At 37.8% G+C, this 21,434-nt stretch overlaps 1 protein-coding gene across 3 annotated transcripts in view; it reads right to left on the bottom strand.

Moving 5' to 3' along the window:
• Positions 1–11,643: 11,643 nt before the first annotated feature.
• Positions 11,644–21,434, bottom strand: part of irx4b (iroquois homeobox 4b) — a 135,098-nt gene continuing 125,307 nt past the window's right edge. Inside the window, exons 7-11 of one of the 3 annotated variants that reach the window (XM_035428310.1) lie at positions 16,483–16,644; positions 15,766–16,017; positions 14,740–14,846; positions 13,024–13,340; positions 11,644–12,770 (exon numbers count right to left, since the gene is read on the bottom strand). In XM_035428310.1, coding sequence (XP_035284201.1) covers positions 12,070–12,770; positions 13,024–13,340; positions 14,740–14,846; positions 15,766–16,017; positions 16,483–16,527 — 1,422 coding nt within the window. In that variant the 5' untranslated portion in view covers positions 16,528–16,644 and the 3' untranslated portion in view covers positions 11,644–12,069. The remainder of the gene's footprint in view (positions 12,771–13,023; positions 13,341–14,739; positions 14,847–15,765; positions 16,018–16,482; positions 16,645–21,434) is intronic. The other 2 variants (XM_035428311.1, XM_035428312.1) reach the window with 2 other exon arrangements.

Genomic DNA, 21,434 nt, shown 5'->3' with positions numbered 1-21,434 from the left:
CATGACAGCTAACCCTCCCCCCATCATCTCCACCCTCCGCCTGCCTGGTCTTCATTCTTCGCCTGTCACATATACCCCCCATGCACAAGGTGACAGGCTCTCTCCTGTTCATTTCCACTGTTTTTTTTTTTTCTTCCTGGGAGATCACCTAATGCATTACTTGATGTACTTCTGAAACGTTTCCACTTTAGGGTCAATTTTAAATGACAGTGTAACTGGAACGGAAGAACAAAACTAAGAATGTAATGGCCAACACAAACACATTTCCCAGACTACCATTTTGAAAACAATGGTCAGATTCATTGGTCAGATGCTTGGGATAAGTGCTGTGAGAGTGCAACAAAAAAGGTTCTAAACAACATAAGAAAGCAGTTATACTGGCTCACTAGAGTAGCTATTTCATGTCAACATATAAAAGCTTGATTAATGGGCTCTATATGGGAAGAGACATAGTGTATTGACGCTAAGCATTCCTAAAAAAATAATGTAATAAAAGTTGGAATGTGATAATAAAACTGGCTGCAGTGGCGAACTAAGACAAAATGTGCACGCTACTTCTCTGAAATCTAAAAAACTTGCAGGTTGCTCTTCTTGACAGACTGGTATCATCACCCATGGTAGGTCTGAACTCACACAGTATGGGCTTCACTTATTAAAACAGCCCACTGGACCCTGTAACGGCCTGAGTAAAATACACCTGAGTTCAGCCTCTGCTGCCACATGGGCAGAGGCTCCAGCCAGCCTTGCAGAACCTGCACCCATTGTACTGCTGCTGCACCCCTGTCCAAACCACTCAGCGTGACTCTGACAAGCCAAACCCGTGAACGTGTTAGGACAGACCCCCCAAATTACCCACTCCGCTTTCAGCATTTCACTGTTTGCCAACTTCATCTCGGGGCACAAGCCTTCCTCGAAAAGCCATGCAGGAGACAGACAACTCAAGGCCTGGTTTTTAAACGCGGTCTGAATTTTGATCACTGAATATGATATGCACAATGCACTAATATGAAATACTGGGCAAAAGTGGCAACAAGTCGTGTCTTACACTTTAAAGAAAATCAACCAGGCACAGTTTGCCTGCCATAAATGTATGACAGACATTAATATCCCAATGAAAGCAACATGACCACACTGGAAAAAAACAATCCTGGACCTGATAGAAGTACTGACGATGACAGGTACGATGATTGATGATAGACCTTACGGTTCAAGGACTGTCAAATGAGTGACTTTGAAGTCTGACATGATTGTATAGCCATATAAGGAAACCAAGCCACAGTTCCGCAGATGATTGAAAGAATTACCGAAACAGTCAAGTTACTTAGAGCATCACATATCCTGAACATCATATGAAAAAGGCTAGTAAACTGATTCATTCATGGGACTTGATGGACCACATGGCACTTTCCCTCACGTCATTTCCTCTTTGGAAGAAAGAGGTCACTGTTGGTCTTCCTGAGTCACTGATAACTCAATTTTTACACTTATAACACCCACTTCAGGGATTGTTTTAGCACAAGGCTGTTGATTAATGAATTAATGAATTAATCTTTCTCACTTTTCTAATAATATATTTGTGTTTAAACCAATCAGCTAGAGGAGAATGCACAATGAGTGAAACTGTTTAGAAGACTTTATCACTTAGAGTACCCAGCTTGTCAGTATTAAGGGTCTGTTATTATGTGAGCACTGCATGACCCTGTGAATGTTTAGTGAATGTAGGCATTATAGCTGTAAATAAGGAAATTACCTTCATATGCCACAAATACTTCAGACAGGTTACCACCACATCCTGCCCTAGTATCGGTCGGATTAATTCAGCAACGTTCTTACTTCTTGCCACAGCTGCTTGGCCCAGTCTTTGCAATAGTTAATTATGTATTTTGTGAGTGACAACATGCTGACTCTGCACAGTATACTAATTATGCACTCTTTGTGAAAGTGTTGTGTTCCTGATATTTCATTGGATTATTTTAATTCAGCACTCATGTTACAGTATAAATGCACATGTTTATCTAACATGTATTTTATTAATCTTGCATTTATTATAATTCACTTCCCATGACTTATTTTGAATACAAATCTGGAATAAAAATGCATATTCAGTTTTTGCATAATAAACTGGTGTAATGAAAAACACAAATCACACAGGGCAGGATTACACAAAAACCTAAATGCATAAATGTACATAAAATCCAGTTGATTCCTAAGCAAAAATGTAATCTTTTTATCCCAAATTTTAATTTAAAAAATCATGAAGAATATACGGTAAGAAATATCCAGTTAGCCTCCAGTGCGTAGCTAAAAATAAAAAATACTGTAAAAAAAATCTTTAGTTTCACTCTGTGGACTTTGGAATCTATCAGACAGGATTCAGTCTGGAAAGAAACACAGGGGTGGAAAAATACATGTTTGAGAAAGATCATATATATTTTATTAGCCTTTTTCTCTGTTGAGTTGACTACGCCAAAATTGATCTAAGCATACGAGCAGGCCAGTTCCCCACTGGTGCATGTAGGGTATCCAGCCGGAGATTTTCAGGGAGAGAAGAAGCAACCGGGCTGACATAATTGGCACTGGTGATGCACTGAGGGTCAGTCTGATTTCCATGAATATCTATGTATGGTTCTTTTTGGTCTGTATAACTGAAGAAAGAAAAAAACAGCTTTATAGCAAGGTCTGTTATGTTGTAAATCTTCCCAGAAGTTATACTTCTAACTTTGTTCAAACCAAATGATTTGAACAAAATTCAGCATACACAACATTCTGAAAAAATAAAATAAAATAAATGTATTCTATTATTTATTTATCATCAAAACAACTGGGAATTATGATTTAAATATGGAAACATATTCCAGTTTTCTGATGACATCTATTTAACCATTTGTTTTGCTGTTTTGTCGTTGGTAGATTAAAATACAATTTAATAGGGTATTATATTTAAGTTTTTGGATACAATTCATTATTATTTTAATAAAGAAGATTTCAGTTTGCAGTAGATTGCCTTGACCACAGTCATAATTCACTTAATTCAACTAAAATCAGTCAGGTCACTAAGGATCAGCAACTAACAATGCAGAGCTCATAATTAATGAGTTTTCAACTTTTTAAAAGGGTTTAAACTTCTTTTTCAACAGTTGTTTAGTTGTTGGGAAGTTTTTAATATTTGTAAATCAGTGGTTATAATCATAGTTTACCTAAAAGCCCTTTTAGAGGCAAGCATTTCAAATGAACATAAGCTATAAACCTAATAAAATGTATTGTATTGTATGTATTGTAAGTTGTTGTTTTAAACAAGGTATTTATGTTGGTATATATCTATCTTGATCGATTAAACACAAAAATAAAAAAAATAAAAAATTTAAATAAATAAATAAATAAATACCTCCTGAGTACAAAGTTAGCATGAGCACAGCAATTTCCCATCATTGGGATGTCCTTTCACAAGACGTTTTGAAAACTTCAGGTTTAGGTAGGTTTAGAATCCTTTCCCTTTTAGAAAATTCAACACGAAGGCCTATGGAAGATCTTAAAGCAAAATCATCAACTAAATAAACAGCCAGACTTGGTGGTGTTATATTCAAATGAATTGGAAAAAAATGAAATGGAAATTTCCCTAGTTTAATATTTAATGTATGTATGTACATGAATGTAATGTATTTATTGTATGAATAGCAATATTCACAAACTTTAGATATATAAGGTAGGAATGTCCACAACATTTTGGTGGAATTAAAAATCATAAAATTTTTTAAATTTTTTGTAAATGAGCAAATGTTATTTTTCCGCAAATACATTTATGCATTGAATGGATGTCTACTCATGTTTTTCTTCAAATGCAAACATCGTGCCAACAGATATTTCTCCACAGTGGACTGCAGATTCTTGTCATGTGATGTCAAACCCAGATCAGTTTACCGTCAACAGCTTAATCAAACCCAGCAAGGAGCTCAGACGGAACAATAACAGGTACTATATATTGGCTGTGCCCTCAGGACTAGATCTTAGAAACACTTCATTCGACAATAGTTTGAGTCACAGTCCATATCATATCAAGTGCTGTGACCCCGCTGGGGACAACGCAAGAGCCAGACCACAGACTTGGGTGTTTAATTGGTGCAAGCCTGGACACATAGACAATTCCAGTCCTCTCTACTTGAGGATGCACCTGGATAACGGCCTCTCAGTTTCCGTGCTTTCCCTGCAGCGTTCTTGTTAGATATTTGTGTCTGGGTCCGTATGTGCAAGTTCATCAGACTCCATTGTTTAGTCTAAAGCAGGGCTCCTCAACCCTTGTCTTGCTTGGAGGGCCCACGGACCAGCAGGTTTTTATTTTCATCCTATTATCACCAATAAGCTATGAACCAAGAAACCAGCTGAGGTGAATTAACTGCACAATCAACTGCTTTAAATGATCAATTGCTGCAAGTGCTGAGGAAAAGTGAAAACTAGCACCAGAGGTGGAAAATTCTGGGGTCAGAAAGTAAAAGTCCTGCTATGTGTTCCTTCTACCCATGAACTCAGCCGGCTGATTTCACTAATTAGGTATACCAACCACCTGAATAATTGTGCTAATTAGCAAATCCTGGTGACTAGAGTAAAATATTGAGGAGGGCTTTTACTTTCTGAAGTAAAAGATTTTCCACTGCTGACCAGCACACCCTTATGATCTCCAGTACTAGAGCTGGGAAGAAGAGGGAGAACTGAAGTGTAGCTGGGTCCTCAACACCAGTGGTATTCACTCTTGCTCTTGGAAGAGCTGACATACTTGCAACACTTGAGTGTTGCTACTCAGCTGTTAATTATTTAATAAGAGCAGCTAAAATCAGTACTTATTGCTGTAGCTGACAATGAAAATCATCATTAAAATACAAATGAATGGAGATCCATATGCTAATTGGTCATCTTGGATTGTAGGTTATGTATAGACTACATAAATGAATTAAGCACATGAAGCACCTAAAATGGACCTGTCAACATTTATATGTAAAGTGTATGCAACATTGGACCTACTCAAGAAACTCAAGAATCGAATGTCAAGGATCTGAAGAATTGTTAGATCTCCTTCTCCAGCTTATTTCTTTCCTCATTTTCCTTCCAATAACAGAGCATTTTCCAAATATTTAATAGGCTCTACATCACATTGTACCTTTCAAGGCCCGCTGAAGTATTCGCGATGTCAGTGACCAATTACCCCAGCTTTCCTGAAGTCACTGGTCTTGGAAATTTGCCCTTTAATTCTGAGTTGATTGCAGGGTTTTTCCCCCATATGCAGAGCCATACAAGCTTGTGTGTGTGGGTGTGTGCGCATGCATGTGTGTGTATTTGTGTGTGTGTGTGTGTGTGTGTGAAAGAGAGAGAGAGAGACTAGGGAAGCGTGACTGTGGTCACACGAAAGGCTGCATGAATGTTAATGCACTCTGATGTCTGGGGAACAAATAAGTGTTCCTGACATGATATGGGGGCATGGGGGTGGGGCAGGGAACAGTGAAGGGGTCGGTGCTTTAATGAGGAGAGGGCAGCCGACTGAGCACGCTCCGCAAACCCATCCGTCGGCTCCAGACTGCATAAGGAAGTAACTCACTCCCGTCTGCAACCCAGCCATAGAAATACTCCATTTAACAGATATGTTGTTGTTGTTGTTGTCATTTGTCTCTCCTGGATCCTCAAAGGTAACAGAAGGGCAAGTAAGCGAAGCTACAGAGAGGGAATCATTCACTTCCGAAAACAGCTCCGTGCAGAGGTGACCCATCAAAATTTCCCCACATTCCTCTTCATATAAAGTGGGAGAGCAGAACACCAAATGTGAAGCTGGGAAGCTTTTCACTCCATTGAGCTGTACTGTATAGCATCTGCTACTAGTCTCCAATGAAAATCAGTCAGCTCAATATTCTGTTTCACAAGGTCCAAAGATTTGGACTGACAGTTTCAAGGTGCCATGTTTTCACACTACATACAGTGGACGGAGCAGAAAGTCTGCATTCCCAAAAGGTGTCCGTATATTTGGCATGGTTTTTAAAAGCAGGAATCTTACGGTATATTGCATGAGTAATTTCAGGAAGTGCTTTAGACTCCAATTACCATACATCCAAACAGTCCCTTGCCCGATAAGGGGAGACTGAACTTTTACCAAAGAGATGAAATTATATTTCTGTTGCATTGTTAATGCTTCTGATGTGTGTGACCCAGAACCTTTTTCCACATCACATGAAGGACCTGTTAGACAACTTTCTGTTGCCACTTTGCAAAAACAAGGACTGATTGAAAAACGAGGACTTCATTTGGTCATAACGTGTTTGGGTGGACATATCAATAAGTTTTAGGCAGAGAACAGAGCTGTTGCCAAATCTTTAGGGGGCACAACCTGCAGAAGCAGTTAACACATAAACCTGCTCAGTAGTAAATACATAAACCTACAACGAAAACTGAAGTTCCATTGTAGGTGCGAGAAGGAGATTGCAGAATGTAATACTTTAATTTGGAAATGGATTTGAGGATATAGTCTTCGGTAGGAATCATTTCAAAGGGATTAATTGGCTCAAATTCATATTTCTATGCCGCCATCTTAATCTCATCATTAGCTACATTAAGTATACATGACTGTACTGTAACTTAGTCACAGATCATTTTACAGAGAAATGTTCGACGTGCCCTTTAAAATGTGCTTGTCATTGCGGCCATGTTTTCCCTAGCTTACTGGATTTTGTTGTCAATGCCAGAGATATCCTTCAGTGTAAAAAATAAAACACAGTGTCAACATTTCCCATAACAACTGGACATGATTATGTGACAAGGTTTGGGGACAGAATTCCGTGTCGACTACACAGTTAGAACCTTGTTAAAATATCTCATCAGAGGTTCAGAATCTACTGTAAGTGTTTATAACAACACACTTGTAAACTAGAGTATATCATAAAGAGAGCCACTAAACTGACTCAGTGAGTGCAAACAACATTGTTGATATGAATATAATGACATGTTCTAAACGCAATATGATCACATCTCTCGTCAGATAACACATGAACAGGCTTAAATAATAAATATGTTTTCATGTTTTCCAGCAGATGCTTACATATTTTAACCCGGTTGTTTCAGAAAACAGGCAAAGTGGGTTCAGACAAATGGTTTCACTATTCTAATGTGAACTCTGCAAGAGGAAGGTCATCTCTATCAGAGTAATCTCTACCAGTTCCCCAGTTTGTGGTAGGGGAACCCTGGGGGTTTATAAAGGTCCTATAGCCCTTAGCAAAATGAGGGGAAAAATTCCTTTCAATAACATTCTGTTTACAGTTCATATTTAATAGATAGATATGTTTTATGTATTTTACACTTTAAGGTAAAATTGGCAACAAAATATATAACATATCTGAAAATATCTAACTGGCATGCCTATAGCAACGTTATGATTGTTGTAAATTTTTATGTATTTATCATATACTAAATGCATCTTTGATATAGGTCTAAAGCCTATGATGGCTATATAATGTTCCATTCAAGATACAACACCACATCAGAAATATTACATTTAAAAGAACTTCATTATTTTTCATCAACAACTAACATTATTATTTATTTTTCAAAATGAATATGTCTGAGCTGCATTATGAGTTTTACAGGCAAAATGTGAAAATAATATTATGATATATGACCATAGATATACTTAAATTTAAAAAGAAATAAATTAAATAACTGTCATTCTATTAGGGATAAGAGCACTGCTTTTAGATGCTGAATTTTGACCTTAATACTTCTTCATATGATTTTTTTTTACTGCGATTTTCACATGAGAGAAAACTTTCTTGTGTCTCTCACTACTCTTTGTTAAACAAACGCATCAGTGCGTGCAACTTCATTGGCTTGGTAGCTTGCGTATACAGGGTTCGCAATGTGGGATACAGTAACTTAAAGGCAGGATTCATTTGGAATATCCTCTGTGGCTCTGAGTGCAGTCGACTGGCACTTATTCCACTCAAGCTCTTTAGAAAGGTCAAGTCACATGTACACTGGGAACGCAGTCACCTCTGAGCCGCTAAAGGTACAGGACTAAAGATATTCATTTTTCTGTGATAGTTTTGTTTTTGGTTAGTTTTTGGTTGAGTGATGCAGATTCAGTTGAACATGAGCCTGAGACATTAAGCCATCCAGAATTACAGATTCACATAGTAAACTTTTAACAATTCATCTTCCAATTTTCAATTTTTCATTTAAAAAAAAAAAAATCTGGCCCCATCATCACCACATACTCTATCCTTTCAAGAGAGTGCATTACAGGACATGGATGACCTCTAAAGCTGGTGCAGGCTGCTTTCACTCTGCAGACCACACGTGCCCAGTAGAACAGAGGAGTCTCTCTTAAACAATGAGGAGGGAATAAACAGTCAGCCAAAACCTCTCCTCCAAGGGCATGGCCCTGCAGGACTCCCAGCTTCAGACAGAACCGGCAAGTATTTGATTCCAACCAGTGAAATTAGCTACTACACCTGGGGCTAATGCTATACCTGAAGGTATTGCCTGAGTGGCCAAACCTAACATTTAAAAAATGTAACACAAAATCAGATGATTTTATTGAAAAATAAGAATTTCATTGGGATAAAACCATCTTGGATGTTGGCTTTTATTAAATGTTTGTATTTGGTGTTTCTATTGTGAAAAGTGCTGAAGGCTGTATGTCTAAATGTTACACATATAGTTCTTAAATAAATAAATTCTAGTCAGAGTTTGTAACCATTTTTCGGTTCGTTTTGGAATTATAAATTGGCAGAATGGTGCACATAACTTTCAGTAGGTGGGGGAAGAAAAGGCTACGTGTTATTATTTATACTCTTAAATTTTATTTATTTATGGATTTGAATAAGAATTGAATTCTCACATGAATTTGCCTTAAATAATTAAGCAAGAGATAGTTAATTTAAGGCACTGGCATACTTCTCCTCAGTTCTTATTAAAACTTAATAACATTTCCCGCGTCCCAGACTCCAGGACTACAAGTTAAGAGTCGCTTCAAGTTTAGTGGGCGTGTTTTTTCTCCGTCTCCGTTTTATATAACTTTTCACTTACAATGTGCTTGCAGAACATGTTTTGGCGCAATATTGGTGGTTACAATAAACCATAGACATACGATAACAAGTGAACGTGTTGTTGCGACGATAGTAATATTTGCCTGTCATTGTAATAGCACTATCACTCATTCACTACACATTTATACAAGAATGTGGGCTGTGGACCTGTAAAACCATGCAAAATGTAAATACTGTACTTTGTGGGCACGAGTGAGTGGTTTTATTGCCCATATTTTAGCTGTATGGTTCGCCTTTTCAGCACTAACATGACCGTTGAGTATTACAATTGATGGATCCATATAGCTACAGTTTCGATCATTTCAGACCCCAGCCTATGCGTCAATTTATTTAATTATCAAATGGTAATGATAATACATCTTTCAATGGTTTATTGCAATTCATGTTTCGGTTAAGAGTCTTTAAATTGCGGGACCTCAGGCCTAATCATTTGACAATTCACTTTTTGTACGTCGCTTTGGATAAAAGCGTCTGCCAAATAAATGTAATGTAATGTAATGTAGGCTAATGTAACAATTCCTTTCAGTTACGACGTATTTTGTTCTGTGCTACCACTCCATTAATTCTTATCGGGAAACATTCATAGTATAAATAACACACATTTACGTGACATATGCAGCAGCATTATTGTTGATATGTTGGAGGTATTTTAAGGTTATGTGATACGAAGCAAAATGAAAAAGACCTAGAATTTTTTAAGAGACTATATTTCCATTTGAAGCATTCCTTAAGATTTCTTGACAGGGAGCAGAATATTGCTTACCAGGAAAAGGTGACATTTGCATACTGAAAATTATGTTCAAGTTTAAATGTTCAAGTTGCGACCTTTATGCAGTGTTTAAAGGTCTTTCCTACTCAAGTCTCTAGTTAAGAAAGTGTTGTGCCGAAGACCATTTGCCTTTGTGGGACGTTTCTCTCCCCTAAGTCCAAAAAACCGAACATCATTAAAAGACTCAGGTCGATAAAGCTTTTAGATTTGTGAATGTTTTTTTAAGGGTCCATTTCCCGCGGCTAAGCATTGTTAATGGAGCTTGAGGAATTATCTCATGACTCCCGGTTTGAGCGTAGTTTATTTCCCCGGCCAGGTCCCTTGTCGGCCCTGTCAATTTCACTTAATGAAAAGTAACGCCTCACTGATTACAGTTTTATTTGAGCTCAATATAAAAAGCGCTGTTAATTTAACATCTCCTCCTCTGTGTGTTTGAATTTACCACGGCTGAATTATTTTTCCCTGTTTAACCCCCCTCCTCCCTCCCCCCAAAGCAATTCTCTCTCTCTCTCTCTCTCTCTCTCTCTCTCTCTCTCTCTCAGTTGATCTGGAAAGGTTTGGCTTGCAGTGCAATCTATCTATTCTGATTACAATTAATTACAAAATCACAAATACGAAACAGTTTTACAGCACACCGTCCTGCTCATAGTCTATGTAACTTTTTGAAATCATTATTTTCATTGTTTTTTTTCTTTATTATTTAATGCGTATAGAATTCTAATAATACAATTTTAGCAGTTACTTTGTTACTTTTCCATTATCCTTGACTTTTTTTCCAAATATGAAAACCTTTTCGGTATTTTATTCTCAGTACAATGAAAATTATTTTCAGTCGTTTAATGTTTGTACATACTGGGTTTTATCCCCGCATTAGACTGTGTCATTAGTTAATTTGCCACATATAAATTCACCCGTGTCTTTCACCTCCTGGAAAACTCTGTCCCGGGAGTATATCATCTTCGGCATTAGTGTGAAGTAGCCTATTGCCCTGCTGCCGCCTATTTTTGCCCTTTTTATTTGGAACAATTTCATGTTTCTGAGCGCTTTTCATTCGAAGACCAACAAGACTCATCTTAAAGACTTTTCCCGATTCAGAACCTTTGGAAATTTAGAGGTCTGTCGTCTGTGTCAAAATGAAAATTTCCCTTTAAACCACCTTACTAATGTTCATTTCAGCAGCTAGAGTAATGTCTTAGCCTTTTGACAGTCGCTGAAGGGAGGTTTGTACATTTTGATATTACCAAGATGGAGCGTATTAAAATCACAATAGCCTACTTATAATTAAAACAATCAACACAACACTTCACGCTACACTTACTATGTTATATCATGATTTACTTTCGTCAAATTATACAATATTCTGTCATTTTGAAATAGACGTAAAGTTGTTTTTGTGCTGATTTAATTGAAGTAGGTGAATTTTATTTATTTATTTATTTATTTATTTAATACAGGCCTAATATAAATTTTTTGGGTTAAAATTTATAATCATATGAATGGTAATTAAAAACATGGCTATGATGTAATTAAATAGTCATAACATTTTTCCTTCACCTAAAATTCTTGCGAAACATCGCTTCACTTCCGAAGGATCATGTTACCACATTCTGAGCCAAGAACAAAGTTTCACATTGTTGAAATAATGAGGTTGGCTACCATAAGTGCAATTTTTAAATGAAGACTTTTCCGAGCATAACGTAGCACGGTAGCGGGCTAATATTTCCATTGCAGAGGCACTCTCGTTTTTCTTTAACATACATTTCAGTACCGTGGACAGCGGAATCCAGACAACAGACGTTCTTCCAAAAGGTTACAGTTTATTTCAGGTTACAAATCATAGACACATCCTTCTTGCTTTGGACATTTGTGCAGTTGTGTAATATTTTACAGCTGTGATATCCATAAATCATTTGCAAAACGTGACAGCTTAAAAACAACATGCCTCCTTTCACATGTAAATTTCAATTTTACCATATACCTTTACGTAAATTGCACGTGCGTTTGAACAAAATGAATACCCTCATATTGACCCTGTCTATAAGTCTCAAAAATAAAATGCCGATACAACTTTAGTGACGTTTGAATCCAATGGCAATAGAAGCAGTAATGCGTGTTCAAACATCTGTGAATCATATTAAAGCACACATTTAAAAAAGGTTACTCCTCAAGCAACAGATTACATCCCAGAGCATTCCCAAGCACTTAATATGAGATTTTGGCTTGTTAGGAGCAGAATATTTTGCTTCCCGATTTGGGAAATACCATTCTGTCTTTATTCGAGTCCTTGTGCTGTAAATAAGTTATGTGTTCCTTAGTCTCGTTGTTTCCAACAGAACTCGCGAGCGCGCCTGTCTCCAGTATGGCACCTTTGGTCCCGGCCCAAGATACTGTAGTATTAGCCAATGCCTGATTCAAAGTGTTGTGTCGAAATAATGGGTCGTGGAAGACCCCGTCTACCCAGTTTCTAAGAGTGGCGACAGGCGAATCCTGTTGTCTTTCCATCACTGCAGTTGAGGAAAACCCTGGAGAGGAGGGTGCCATCGGCTGGCCTTTGTGCATGCAGGAGGGATACTCGGCTTGGTTCAAAGACGTTGCAGTTTGCGCAAGGGACCATATTTTTGGTTTACTGGCTGGTATTTGGTGATCTTGTTGATAGAATGTCTTCGCTGACCTGGCCTTGGCTGCAATGTGTTCACAGTCCTCCGGGGCCGTTCGCAAACAGTTTTTGGACAACTCCTCTACACCTCCGAGATTAACTTGAATGGATGGTCCTTTGGGATGATCATTCCGACAATCCGTTGTCCACATGCGGGTTGACACATGACATGGAGGCTTTAGCTCGCATTCTGAAGTCTCTGACTCAATAGAACCGATATCATCCAGATCACTCAGTTGTAGATCCTTATCTTTCGTACTTCGATTCTCTGAAAAGAAGGATAACGACACAAAATAAGCAGTTAGCCTATGTCAAACTATTACAAAACAATTCCAAAGAAAGTTTCCAAACGAAACCTTTTTCATTTAGCAAAATGACAAAGGAAATGTGGTCATGTGACTGAACTTACTGAGTGTTCTCCAAGCTTTAATGTTAACTAATGTTAATGTTATGTTCTGACAATGACAGAGAGATGCCACGGAATATTCTTTTTATAGAACAAATAGTTTAGTAAAACAAACCGTGGTCTTCCTGTTCACTTTTTATACGTTGTTCTTCGGAAGTCTCCTCGTCCGCATCATCATCATAGCCTTTCTCATCAGAACTTTTGGTTCGCGGAGGCCAAGTCATCTTATTCTCCTTCTTTAATCTCCGCCTGGCATTCGCGAACCAGGTGGAGACCTGCGTGAGGGTCATTTTAGTGATGATAGCCAGCATGATCTTTTCTCCTTTGGTTGGGTAAGGGTTTTTCTTATGCTCCTGCAGCCAAGCTTTTAACGTACTTGTTGTTTCGCGGGTGGCGTTTTTTCTCCGTGTCCCCCCATCCATTGATCCATATCTAAGAATATAGAAAATAACACACTGGCGATGTTAAGGCAGATGATGATTTTGTCGAAACTACGAAATAAAATTCAAAAAATAAACAAATGAATATACACATTTAGCTTATTACATAGTTATTAAACAAGTTCATACCCCTCCCCCCAAACCATGATTTGCACACAGCATGCAGGCTATTTTTTCGTCACTTGCGCATAGCCTCTTTTCGCGTCATCTTCTGAATATAAATACGTAAAGCCGGGTATCAAGTCATTTTTACTATCGAGTAATGTCCTTGAAAAGTAAAACGACTAAAAAATGTTATTAGCTACGTAGAATTCAATTTGTGAAAAAACTAGCATACATATATATATTTCACAACGTGTAAGGGCAGAACATTTATCAAGTTAATATTATTTATGATAACGAAAATTTAGTGACAACAGAACTGTTAAGAAGCTACTGTTTTTTAAACATTTTATCTTGTTGAATCAGGCGGTACTGTAGTTCTTGTAGCGCCACATATATTAACTAGGATCTATTCTAAATTTCATTTCTGTGTTTATATCATAATGTAATTCACTTAAGCAGCCTACTCGTGTTGATGTGCACAGTACTAATTAATTAGTGTACCATTATACTATATATTGCTATAACTTCTGCAGAAATATTTATTTAATGTCACCAGTACACTTTGTGATATATGTCTAGTCATGTTTTGTAATATAGGAAGCAAGTTCATGATTGTCACATTAGTTGTAATGAGAACATTACAATAAACATGCTTAAAGCCTCGTGGATTGCTAATTACAATAACAGGCACAAGGCCAGGACATTTGCAGCATGTAACACGATTCAGATTTATAGGGGGAACATGGATGTACAGAGGATAACAGACAGCAATTGCAACTTGCAGATAAAATAGATAAATACATTATTATTATTATTATTATTATTATACACAAATAAATAATAATCATATATTAATATAAATAATAATAATAATAAATCCAGTGTATAAATTATCTGCACTGTACAAAACAAAGCCTAATATAGTAACAGCATATATAACTAAATCACGTCAGAATTTTATAAAAGTACTGCAGTATTCAGTTGTTTTATAATTTGTCTGCAATTCAAAACATTGCACAGAGCATTATAAAAACGCACATACCATGCTCTATTGTGTTAAACTACAGTACTGTACAACATTGTCTACAGCTAATTCTGACAGTGTATGTGATGTCATTGCTTTGAACAGCTGTTGTACACATTCACATGCCTTAGGACAATAAGTTCAGGGTTGTTTAATATGTTTAAAAAATTTTTATGATACGTAGCTTATTCCTGTGCACCTTGTTCTTAGTAGAAAAAAATGCGCACTGTAGAACTATGACGCAAATTCCTTGAATTCATACCTGTCATATTGATACTGCCCCAAAGTAGCGTCATAGGGATAGTAAGCAGCAGCTTGAGTGATCCCCGCATGCGCAGATGCTGATCCGTCTTTGGAGTCAAATGTACTCTGCAAAAGATCCATACAGTGTGTGAGGCTATATCGATTGACTTTTGACGATTGTAATAATTTTCATTGATACAAACATCAAACAACCATTAAACATCGCAGTTCAAGTTTTCACTGGTTGACGGTGACCAATTAACCCAGTAAGCCTATAGCATTCATAGGGGATAGGCCTACATATGAATTCTATGGTTTAGACCATCTAAAAATTCAAAAAAGGATTAGCAGGCCAAGTGTGTCACTTTTCGTTTGTTACCTAGCTTACAAACGAAAAGGTTGAGAAAATGTAGGCCCAACACCGTTTTCCTGAGATGATCCAACATCTAGAAACGTCTTATCACTTGCTGCAGAGTCGACAAAAAGTTGGTAGCCACTAAATCATTTTAGACCAGCACACGGCATATAAGCTTACAGCGGTAAATTAAATTGGACTGTTTAAGTGGTCAGGTTTTAAAGTGTTCTGTTAATGTTATGTGTCAGTTTGTTCCTATTTGGATCTTTTAAAATTCCCCACATAAGCCTAACCAAAACGCTAAACAAAAACGATTGACAAACAATAGGACCACGTCAGGATTATAGATAAATTTCCGCATATTCATTTTGACTCATTAAAATCTACAATAAATATTCCAGTGTCATTCGTATACTTTAATTTAGTAAAACTTGGTCGTTGATCTGCCGGCTGTCACCTGTAACCCGGCCACAATTAATAGCCAGTTTACCCGAACAAAAATCTAGCACATTTGGCATCAAGGTCAAATCACAATACAACGACCACTCACACAGAAAAAATAAAACACAGCCACTGAAACAGTGCTTTCAATTGCATAATTGCATCTTTTGGTGGGATGGGAAGTGGGGAACGTCTAAATAAGATAACCGTCATAAGACTATCACTATAAGACCATCAGGGGATGCTTACCAGGGAATAAAAAGCGGATGCATCTGCGCCATAAGTTACATAGTTTCCATAGCACTGGCTGGTGGTATACGGATTCCCATAAACACCCATAGTGGCTGCAGGGTTCAGCTCGTGCCTGGCGGTGGCCAAAAGGCGACTCTCGTAAACAGGACAATAAACTGACGTTTGAGAAGAGGCGGCCACCCCGGTCTCCGCAAGAGTTCTGCCACTTGATTCGCAGCAAGTCGTCAAAGAATTGGTGGCCATTAGGAACTGATGAGGACAGAAATAACAACCGGTCCTTAATATATTATTGGATTCGTAAACTGAATGTAAATGTGCACACAAAAGCTACAAGAAATAAAAACAATACAGCAAATCTGAGATGATCGAAAACGACAATGCATGAGAAATCCACTTTCATAAGCAGTTAAGCGCAGCTTTGTTTTCTCTGCAACGACTCGTATGTCTGAGCGAAACTATGTGACCATCATGCGAATATAAACCGTTGAAAGGCGTTCTTAATAAAGAACAAATTGAAGTTACAAAGTCGGAATCTCCCGCTTTTGGCTAAGCTATTCCTTAGTGAACTCAGGTAACCTCCATTCCAGCATTATGGTGATATCTTGAAAAAAATGTACTTTACGATCATAGCTGCAATGCTATTTAGCCAACTATGGTGCATATTGCTGAAATTAATTCGACACTGCGTTTGACAATCAATAAAGCGGGGCTTACCTGCGGTGCAGACGAGTAATGATATCCCAGCTGTGGATATGACATTGTAGAGAGATCCCAATATCTAGAAATAATGCAAGACTGCAGGTCTCCACACTACTGCCACCTCCCTGTGTTTTACTGTAGGCTGCCAATTGATTGGTAAGAACAGACTCCTAGATCCTTATAGGACGAAGCACAGTCCCATGTTTAATTCCAGAAATTGCTTCCCCAGCGATTTTCAAAAAAAGAGAAAAAAGTACCGGTTCATCTTTGATATACAGCCAACACATTATAAAAATTGTTTTCAATACATTTACTCATAAGATTCACTGTGGTTTTCAAAATAGATTGCACGCTTTTACATTAAAAAAGGACAGTATAACCTATAAGCATAGATTCCCACTCTGTTTACGTATAAGTGACACTGGCATAAAATGACCGGACTGTAGCTTCATCATCCCGGTCTCTGCATAGAAATTCAACAAGGGAACTACTTTAGGGGAACATGGGAATCATTTCACAGAGTTCAAGTTATGTCGTTACTGTAGTTATACTGCAGTACACCAAGATGATAGACGTAGACCCACGGGTCAAAAAGCATCGAGGTAACACTAAATTCTTTGCAGACACATTGCATTTTGATTCATTGTGGGACTGGAAACATATTGTCTTTTAAATTTTTATTTTTCCTGGCCTTTTACAAACACAAAAATAGTCATAAATTCAGTTGACACCAACGCAGTAGTAGTCTACAAAGACAAGGATACAGTCCTGCGTCCTGCAACGATTTATTTAGTTTTATAATCATCAAACGAAGCCAAGAGGTATTAACAGGTATGGAAGTAATTAAAGCTTGAACGTCAGATGTCATTGGAAGTCACTCGAGTCTGTAATATATGTAATGAGCTAGCACGAGTTCGTCTGGTTGATGATAGGTGTCTTTGTCAAGCTGAGCTGCATGGAGAATTCTGGCTCAGTCGTGTGAACAGCCCCAGGGTCACGCGCAAATTAATGATGATGTATTCCCTCTCCTCTCAGCTGGAAGACTGCCCGCACGAGACGAGGCTGCCCAATTTGACACGATTGGGGGTGATTGATGAGGGCGCTCGTCTAGAGACCAACGGCAAAAATATTGCCCAATGCATAATTATTTTAATTGACAGGTTGACGTGTTTGTCCCCTGCATAAAGTTAGTTTACTTATAACAAGTAGTGGACAAGGTACTAGCTCTGAAAAACAAACAATGGCACTCAAGAGAAGATTGAACCAGTTACAGGTTCAAATGCTTCTCTGGGTCTGCTTTGAATACTTTGCATAATGAGAAGCTTAGGCTATTTGTGTTGTCAATATGATGCATAAATATAAGTCATTACGAAATACTATATCTGTGGTGTCATGAAGGCCTAATACTGTAGTCTGAAATGAGCCACAGTACTTTTTTCTGGATTTACCTAATCACAATTAAGACAGGAATGTGAATGCATCCATTGTTTTCTAATCCAGTTCAATCAACACCTAGATTACCCATATTGGGGCACTTCATTTCTTTGAGTGCAAACTGTAGGTCTTAAATTATTAATTGAATTGCTGAACCTTATTAACTCAAAATGTTCAATTCCTTATGACTCACATACAGTATATACAGAATATATATATATACCATACTATACTATACTATACTATACTATATATATATATATATATATGAGCTCCATAATGTTAGGGACAAAAACACATTTTTCTTGATTCGGCTCTGTACACAATTTCAGACATGGTTCACATTTATTAAAGGGTATTTTTATACATTTTGGCTTCATCATGTATGAATTACAGAACTTTTTATACATAGTGCGCCTATTTCAGAGAACCATAATGTTTGGAATAAATAGTTTCACGGGTGTTTCTGATGAGTCAGGTGTGTTCAATTGCATCCTTAGTGCACGTATAATAGAAATAAGAAAACAGTAAGAGATATAGACCAAACCTAAGGATTACCAAAATCAACTGTTTGGAACATCATTAAGAAGCAAGAGAGCACTGGTCAGCTCAGTAACTGCAAAAGGTCTGGTAGGCTAAGGACCATTACAGTTGATGACCAAAGAATGTTCACAAAAATGAAGAAAAACCCTCAAACATCTGTCTGGCAGATCAGAAACACTCTTCAAGAGTCAGGTGTGGTTGTGTCAGTGACTACTATCTGCAGAGGACTTCACGAAAAAAAACTATGAATGATAACTAGAAGACGTAAACTGCTAGTTAACTGCAAAAACAACATACAGGTTGCAGTTTTCTAAGAATTACCCAAAAGAGCCTGCAGAGTTCTGGAAAAAGGTCTTGTGGACAAATGAGACCAAGATTCACTTGTATGAGAGTGATGGCAAGAGCAAAGTGTGGAGGCCAAAAGGAACTGCCTAAGATCCAAAGCACCACCACCCGCTTATGGTTTGGGCATACATGGCTGCCACAGGTACTGTCTTCATTGATGATAACTGATGGCAGCAGCATCAGAATGAATTCTGAAGTGTACAGAAGCATCATATCTGCTCAAGTCCAAGCAAATACCTCCAAAAGCATGATCCCAAACATAACGGTAAAGCAACAAAGCAGGAGCTGAAGATGATCACAGTACAGCCTTGGCAGAGCATCACCACAGATGACAGTCAGCACCGGGTTACAGGGGCATGCTGTGGCAGTTATAGCAGTTTCAAATAAACTGGGCCCGATGAGCAGAGGGGCCCCAAACCCCCACAAGAATTTTTTAAAATGTAATAAAATTTAAATACATTCACCCCTATGCTTTGGCCATGTCAATGATGACAAAAACCGGGAATACACAGCATATTAAATCTCTTGCTACGTTATGTTCATGACAGACCTGTTGAGAATATAAATATGTTATAAAATGAAAAAACCAAACTCCCCAACACACCCCCCGGATTCCTAGACTACCTTGATCCCCCCTGACCCTTTGGATGACCCAGGACCTGTGCCCTAGAGTTTGACAGCTCATCTGGTCATGCACTATAGTGCCACATATGTGCACTTTTCAAATGTCCAAATCTCATATCCTGTTTTGCTTGTACAGATAAAACATGGGTTGTTTTCTTCCACTCAGCAAAAAAAAAAAAAAACTTTCCCATGAGTTCACCCACCACCATTTTGGTGAAGATGTGGAAACAGGACGTGAGGTGTAATTCCTGAATGCTTGTTAGTATCACAACAAACTTCCAACTTTATCTTTGGCTAGAGGTCCTGGGGGTGCACAGACAGAACCGGGCAAACTCAGCAGTGCCATCTAGTTGCTAAAACCCAATTAGCCTTTTATTGGGCTCCATCAATCCTGCATTAGTGAAACCTGAAATTATGCACACATCAGAGCCTGGAGAGAAAAACTGTGTCAAAGGTGCCACTGTACCCAGTAAGCTGAATCGAACATTTTGTCTGTCATAGCCCTTGGTCCCTTCATTGCCGCTTACAGCTGTATTTTTCTTAATGTTTTGGTTCATCTGGTGTGGTAACACCTACGTGTCCACAGGAGTGTACAACACAAAACTCCCACAAAACTAATTATTTCTTGTATCGCCAGAACGTGCTGTCGTATGACATATGTCTCTCTGCTGTCCTTTTGATGGCCTAAACATATTTTCTTTGTAAAAATCAATTTGCTTAACTGAAACAAAGTTTCCCATGTGAGATAAGTTTAAAATATATAATTTAAAAAATGACAGCAATGTGATATGCACTCAAAAATGTGGCATTAATGCAACCACATTAAGTCCACTAATAAAATATATCTTTTTCATTACTTCATAAAATGAAAAATATTTATTTGGGTTTAGTCCACTTAATAAAATTTGACAGTGGCTTTATTGCAACTATGTAGGCTATATGCGATGTCTTAATCAGTTGAAGTCACATATAGGCCTACTCAACAACATGTGTGCAACCACTGTCCAATGATTTATTTTTCTGAATATATGTTGTGCTTTATAGGCTTATGTTATATGATTTTATGTGTTATAGCCTTAGCCTGTAAAAATGTTACAATTGGCCATTCTAATTTAAATTCCTAAATCACATTTGTAGCAAACAAGTTTTTCTTTCTAGAAATGCGTTAAATTTGGTAAAGCTTGTTTTGAAATTACCACTGGTAAGCCTCAAGAACAGAATGGCCAGATTAGTTTGGTAAAGAGTACATTAAAAAAATTTGTTCTGGAAACAAAGTCTTATGGATATATGAACCTATACCAAAGTGATCAAACGTGTGAAGAAAGAAAGAAACCAAAACACCCCCCCCCCCCATTCTATGAAACATGGTGAAGGTAGTCTTATGGCTTGTGCATGCATGGCTGCTAATGGAACTGGCTCACTTCTCTTTATTATGTTATGAGTGCTGACAACAGCAGGATGAATTCTGAAGTGTAAACAAACATCTTATCTGCTCAGATCCAACCGAATGCCTCAAAACTCAGTGGATGGCACTTCAACTTGCAGAATGACAATGAGCCCAAACAAACTGTTTAAGCAACCAAGACATTTTTCAGGGCCAAAAACTGGCATGTTCTTGGATAGCCAAGTCAATTACTCAACCTAAATCAAACTTTCACTTGCTGATGACAAGACCGTAGGCAGAAAGCCCCTCAAACTAATAAGAACCAAAGACGGGGAAGATACCTTGAATCTGGTTATGTCAATGGGTTGCAGGCAGTCATGGAATGCAAGGGGTTTGCCACCAAGTTCTAAATATGAAAATATAGAAAGACTACGAAGGAATCCCTGTTTTTGTGTTGAATACAAACCAACCCTAAGTCCCAACCAACCCCACTCTCCCCTACACATTACAAAAATGAAGTCTACCTAAAATGCTCTGTGGATTTCCTATAGCAGATGTAAAGAAACTAGTTGTGGGTGTTAGCTCTGTTTGGCTGTTGATTAGAAACCCAATGATATGCTCTTCAAATTTATGAGAT

Source organism: Anguilla anguilla, chromosome 8, assembly GCF_013347855.1.
Source record: "Anguilla anguilla isolate fAngAng1 chromosome 8, fAngAng1.pri, whole genome shotgun sequence".
NCBI classification, from domain to species: Eukaryota; Metazoa; Chordata; class Actinopteri; order Anguilliformes; family Anguillidae; genus Anguilla; species Anguilla anguilla.
The sequence above is the reverse complement of the archived record's forward strand: the minus strand, read 5'-3'. Positions and strand labels throughout refer to the sequence as shown.